At 48.0% G+C, this 6,515-nt stretch overlaps 1 protein-coding gene across 1 annotated transcript; it reads left to right on the top strand.

Annotated features, from left to right (window-relative positions):
- Positions 1 to 231: 231 nt before the first annotated feature.
- Positions 232 to 6,279, top strand: LOC107108163 (neuropeptide FF receptor 1-like). The gene is made up of 3 exons (XM_015408563.1): positions 232 to 517; positions 4,250 to 4,349; positions 5,394 to 6,279. Exons 1-3 carry the CDS (start codon positions 232 to 234, stop codon positions 6,277 to 6,279), a joined length of 1,272 nt encoding a protein of 423 aa, XP_015264049.1.
- The last annotated feature ends 236 nt before the right edge of the window (positions 6,280 to 6,515 follow it).

Genomic DNA, 6,515 nt, shown 5'->3' with positions numbered 1-6,515 from the left:
TGAACCTGGGACCTTCTGCATGCAAAGCAGATGCTCTGTCATGGAGCCATGGCCTCTCCCTTCTGACCGTGACCTCCTAATCTCATGGTAGTTTCTTAACTAACGGCCAATGACAGTAACTTTCTGACAAAGTCGCTACCTTGAGGTTTGCTTTATCTCAGTCACTGCGATTAACCCTTCTGTGGTTTCCGTTTGGTCTCTGCCACAGGTGAGTTGAATTCCTGCCCTACCATGGAGCCCTCTGAAAGCAGCATGAACCAAACCATCAATTCCACCAGGAACCTGACTTACTCTCCCTATTACCAGCATTCCCTGTCTGTTGCAGCCATCTACATCGTTGCCTACCTGTTCATCTTTGCCTTGTGCATGGTTGGGAATGGCCTGGTTTGCTTTGTGGTGCTGAAAAATGCCCGGATGAGGACTGTCACCAATTTATTCATTCTCAACCTGGCCATCAGCGATTTGCTGGTGGGAATCTTTTGTGTGCCTACCACACTAGTGGACAATTTAATTACAGGTAAGGAAAAGAGGGGGTGAGGGGAAGAAAGTGGAAAACACTACTGAAACCACACCGAATCATTATGTAAATAAGGGCTTATTCATACTGACTGTACTTACAAGAAAACAAAATCAAAAATTTTAGACACCTGTAGATCATCATTTGCCCTGACCTGGATAGCCGAGGCTAAACTGATCTTATCAGATCTTGGAAGTGACGAAGAGGGAGAGATTGGATTTATACTCCACGCTCTCATAGCAGCTTACAATCACCTTTCCCTTCCCCTCACCACAACAAACACTCTGTGATGTAGGTGGGGCAGAGAGAGCTCTTTGAAGAACTGCTCGTGAGAGAACAGCTCAGAAAGCGCTTATGACTGACCCAAGGTCACACCAGCAGCTGCATGTGGAGGAGTGGGGAATCAAACCTGGTTCTCCCAGATTAGAGTCCGTGCTCCTAAGCACTACACCAAACTGCAGGGTCTGCCCTGGTTAGTATTTGGATGGGAGCCCACCAAGGAATACCAGGGATGCTATGCAAAGGCAGGCAGTGGCAAGCCACCTCTGAACATCTTTTGCCTTGTCTCTATAAATTGGCTGCAACTTGACAGCAAATGGGGGGGGGAATCATTATTTGGGTTAAATGCCAACATACGCAGGGCTTTCCCATGTGACCGTGCTTTCCTGCAGAAGCCCAGGGTGTCACTGCAGCTGCCAGTGTAGCACAGCAGCAATGGAGCTTCCAGATGGCAACATTCCCTACATTTCCCCTGCCCCAGTCCCCGTGGCAGCCTCTCCCCCCATGCTACTTGGGCAGTCTTTTTCTGAGTTTTTTTAAAAAAACTGGTAATGGACATACTGACATACCCTGGTGGTGGTGGTGTGTGCGTGTGTGGTGGGCTGCTGTGGGCAGCAGGGCAGGAGAAAAGGCATCTGTGTGGGCAGGGCCAGGGAAATCCAGACCTCCCCACCCATGTGGCAGCCAGCCCAAAGCATCATGGGAAAGCAGGTTAGCGAAAGACTGTAGAAAAGTCAAGAGAAACCTGGGTGGTGCACATAAGAAGTGCAATGCCATGGGGGAAACGAGGGGGGGGGGATGCCATCAAACCAAGGGCAAATCATCTCTGTGGATGCAGCCTTATTGAGCGCTTAGGTCCAGCACTGACAATGGAGCAAAGATCATGAGGAAGGACTTCCCTGTCTGCCTTGTTCTGCTGCAGCCCATTGAGTCCCCCAAATCCCACTCCCGGGGGAGGGGTCAAGGGATCCTCATGAACAGTGAATGGTGGAACAAGTGAGAATCTCACCCTCCCTTGGCCAGCTTTTAGATCCAACCCTTAATTCACACACACACACACACACACACACACACACACACACACACACACACACTCAGGATAAACTCAATATGTCAACTCCGTTCTGTTAATAAGATTTAGTCCTGAGCAATATGCTGAAGAACTCTTGCATATTTAAGTGGTTTTCTTAAGAGCCAAACCTCACTTGATGTGGGGAGATCGTGTGCATTTATTCATGACTCTGCCGATCTTGTCTAAAGCAAGATGGGTGAGTGGGTGAGTTTTAGTTTTTACAGAAAAGCAAGATGGTGGGCTGAAGGTAGTTACATCTTCCCCTGACTGTGTCCCCTGGTTCAAGGTATTTTTCTCCCAACCAGGCTCTGATATTGGGTATGAGCTTGGCTGCAAGGGGGAAAAAGGCAAGGAAAGGGGAGGAAGCAGGGCTCAGCTCCCCTCACCTACACATTTGATTTTCAGTAAAAATGAATAAGTGCCTGAAAATGCTAGGAGTGAGCACTGTGTGGATCTTCCCCATAGTCCTCTCCCTAAGCTTCTTTCTCCCTGTTGAGTACATGTCCATTATCGGGGTTCAGGTGCTGAGAAAAGTGCTTGGGAAGGAAAAATGTTGGAAGTTAAATCGGGCAGGGGAAGGGTTCCGTGTGTCTCGCTTCCATGCCCCCTCCGCAGCTAAAATCAGACACTCTCCTCTTTGGGGACAGTTGACTCTTGAAACCCATAGATCTACTATCAAGAGCTACACTCTGACAATTTCTGCAGTATGTCCTTAATGCTCTGAAGCTCCATGGGAAAGTCTGTTTTAATGCTGCGAGTCTGCAGCACTATTTCCACAATACAGGGCTTTCCTGTGGCATTTCCTTTGCTCATCATGAGTCCCCACACATGCTCAGGGAAGACTGCACACAAGTGAATCCCCCCCTCCCCAGAAGAGATTTACTCCATGACATCATTTTGTGCAGTTTTCTTCACAATAAAATGTGAAAACCTTTTTTAAAAAAATTCATGCAGTGAGAACCAACGTTGGAATGCAATATAAGTAGCGTAATAATGCAATTGCCTTGGACTATTTAAAAAAAACACAAAGAAAATGAATGGAAACAATAAGCTAATTAACCAGAAACTGTTCTGCAATAACGTGGGGTTGGAGGGTGGGACATGCAAATATGGAGGGGAGGGGAGAGTGGACCTAGTGTTGAAAAACACCAGATGAGAAAGATTTCCCCACTAGGTTGACGTGGGTTCAGTGCTGGGATTACAAAAACTTCCCAGAAACGGGATTCGGATGCTGCATGGCAGGGGGGGGGAAGAGTGCGTTTTTATGCCTGGGGGGGCAAAATCATCTGCAGAAACCAGGGAAAGCCGTGCATCTGCAAGAAGTGCAGCAACAGCATCTGCAAGAAGTGCAGGTGTGGGGAAATCTGACACTGCGGAATCCGTCTGTGAGTGGGCGACAGGCAGCCTCAGTGGCTCCTGTGCTTGAAGTAGAACCATCCAAAAAATACAAGGAGGACCAGTATAGAACCATCACCTACAGGGGGAGTTGACCTGCTTATTTGCACCCTTGCGCTCTCCAGTTTGGTGCAGTGCTTAAGAATGGCAGGACTCTAATCTGGAGAACTGGGTTTGATTCCCCCACTCCTCCACATGAAGCCAGCTGGGTGACCTTGGGCCAGTCAGAGTTCTCTCAGAACTCTCTCAGCCCCACCTACCTCACAGGGCGTCTGTTGTGGGGAGGGGAAGGGAAAGGACATTGTAAGCCATTCTGAGACCCCTTCGGGTAGTGAAGGGTTATCGTGAGAATAAAACAAGGAAGGAGAGAATGTTATAAGCCATTTTTGGTCTCCACTGGGAGAAACGTGGGGTATAAATGAAATAACTAATCGCCAGAGATAAGAACCTTTCCTTGGGGAATGTCGATGACACTAAATCTCTGAAGGATGTCTGCAAAGAGTGGGATGCCTGAGGTGGATGGCCAGTTGGGTTGCCAGCCTCCAGATGGTACCTGGAGATCTCCTGGAATTGCAACTGATCTCCAGACTACTGAGAACAGTTCCCCTGGAGAAAACGGCTGCTTTGGAGGGTGGACTCTATGGCACTGTCCCTCACTGAGGTCCCTCTCCTCTCCAAACCCTGCTTTACCCAGGCTCTACCCCCAAATCTCCAGGAGTTTCCTGAGTCAGAGTTGGCAACCCTAATGACCAGACAGAAATGTGATGGGAAGGACCATTTGCTCCACTGTATTTGCAGATGACTTGCATTTGATGGAAGGATTCTGCCTCTGTCTTTTGTCCCTAAGTGACTGAGAGTGCAGCTGACTGGCTGGTCTCCCTGTGTGGAGCAAAAAGCCTATTAAAAGCTGGCAATGAGTGAGTGAAAATGTGCCTGTCAGTGAGCTGACTTCTGGCTGATGGCTCTGCGTGCTTCTTGTCTCCTAGGCTGGCCCTTCAGCAACAGCATCTGCAAGATGAGTGGGCTCGTGCAGGGCATGTCTGTTTCATCCTCTGTCTTCACCTTGGTGGCAATCGCTGTGGACAGGTGAGACGGTGACTATCCCTGAGATGGAGCAAATTGCATGTGTTGCAGCCTCAAGGACAGTGCCCTGTGGACAGACTGAGGCCTGAAAGCATTAGAGAAAGGGGGAGGGATAATAATTGGGGGGGGAGAGAACTATAAGGTGGATTATCAAGGTTAGAGGACCTTAACATGACTTGCCATCCATATAGGCTTGCCCACCTGTTCTTCGCCTCAAGGAATGGGTCCTTATTTATTTTGGAAGCATTCGTGGAAAGATGTGTGCTATGCAGTACAAATCCTATGCAGAGTTACTCCAGTTTAAGCCCACTGACTTCAGTGAGTTGCCCTGTTAATTTAATACATCACGCAAGGTCAATGTATTCTAATTAAGCCCACTCATTTCAATAGATGGCCTGTTAATTTAATATATCATACAAGGTCAATATATTCTAATTAAGCCCATTGGTTTAATTGGGTTGCCCTGTTAATTTAATACATCACACAAAGTCAGTATATTCTAATAAAGTACAGGTAATGTTTTGACATAGGTAAGATGTCATTTCCTGACGATCTTGCAGTATGCTTCTCATTCTGAGCTCTTCACATGGCAGCCTTAAGTACACGGAATTAGATCACTAAGTAATACCAGCAATAGGCGTCGTTTCAGACTAGTTATTCTAGCCCTACATCTGAAAGTGCAAAATGTTCCTGAGAAGGGAGCCAAGATAAATCTGAACAGAAAATTAGACTCGTGCTATGAAGATCATGACCTGACCCAGATCACCCAGGCTGGCCCGATCTTGTCAGATCTCAGAAGACTAAGCAGGGTCAGCCCTGGTTAGTACTTGGATGGGAGATGACCAAGGAACTGCAGAGTTTCTATGCAGAAGCATACAATGGCCAACCTCCTCTGAACTTACTGAGAAATGTGGACCATAGAGGATATCAGTGGCTTGATCTATGTTTGGCTTGAAGCTGGGGAGGGACCTCCTTCACCCCTCTCCATGCCTGGCTCAGTGACTGAGACCTCATCCTTCTACTTGCCATTTCTTTTTGACTCCACAGGTTCCGCTGCATCGTGTATCCGTTTAAGTCAAAGCTCACCCTTTTCCAGGCCCTCAACACCATTGCCATCATCTGGGTGCTGGCCATCACCATCATGTGTCCCTCTGCCGTCATGCTCACAGTCGCTCAGTTGGAGGACAGCTACATGGTCTATGATGACAATCGGAGCATGGCTTACCCCTTGTACTCCTGCTATGAGGCCTGGCCTGACAGCGAGATGCGCAAAGTCTACACCACAGTCCTTTTTGTCCACATCTACGTAGCCCCACTGATTCTTATCACATTCATGTATGGCAGGATTGGGTTTAAGCTGTACAGGTCTTCAGGCCCGGTGAGTCGGCACCAGGTGGTAAGTGAAGATCGGTGCAGTACGGTGGTCTCCAGGAGGAAAGTCAAGGTCATTAAAATGCTGATCCTAGTGGCATTGCTCTTTATGCTCTCCTGGCTTCCCTTGTGGACACTGATGCTGCTTACAGACTATGTCAAACTGGAGGACCAACAGATCAATCTGTTGACTAGTTATGTCTTCCCCTTTGCACACTGGCTTGCCTTCTCCAACAGCAGCGTCAACCCCATCATCTATGGTTACTTCAATGAGAACTTCAAGAGAAGCTTCCGGGCAGCCTTCAAGCTCCAGAGTTGTTCTGATGAGATGGTCCATCAAGAGGCATATCCTGAAAGGACAACTGTCAGCACCAGTGGCCTTGGTGCTCGGAACAAAATCTTCACCGACGGAGACTCCTCAGACTCGGTCTGCTTGAAGGATTTGCACCCTAAAGCTTCTTGCGCCCTGCAGACTGGATGTGACCAAAGACAAGGACTTCATGTTGAGGATATTGGTGACATCACACCCCTGAATAAAGTCTGCAAAGCCTGGGTCGCCTGAGAGGGAGGGCTTGACAGAAATTTGGCCAAGAAGGACCAGTTTCTTTCCTGAATCTGCAGCTGACTTGCATTGATGGAAGTAGTAGAGTTGCCACTGATTCATAACTTACCTGGATTCTAATACACATGTAGGAACAGCTCTCACATCACATGTGTTTTGGAAGTTCCAGTGGCCATTTGGCCATGAGATCTATTATTGAGGGTCATGCTATACGTGATGCAACAGTTGCATGAGTT

Source organism: Gekko japonicus, unplaced genomic scaffold (assembly GCF_001447785.1).
Source record: "Gekko japonicus isolate JY-2015 unplaced genomic scaffold, Gekko_japonicus_V1.1 scaffold1377, whole genome shotgun sequence".
Classification (NCBI taxonomy): Eukaryota; Metazoa; Chordata; class Lepidosauria; order Squamata; family Gekkonidae; genus Gekko; species Gekko japonicus.
Note: the sequence above shows the minus strand (reverse complement) of the source record. Positions and strands in the feature narration are given on the sequence as shown.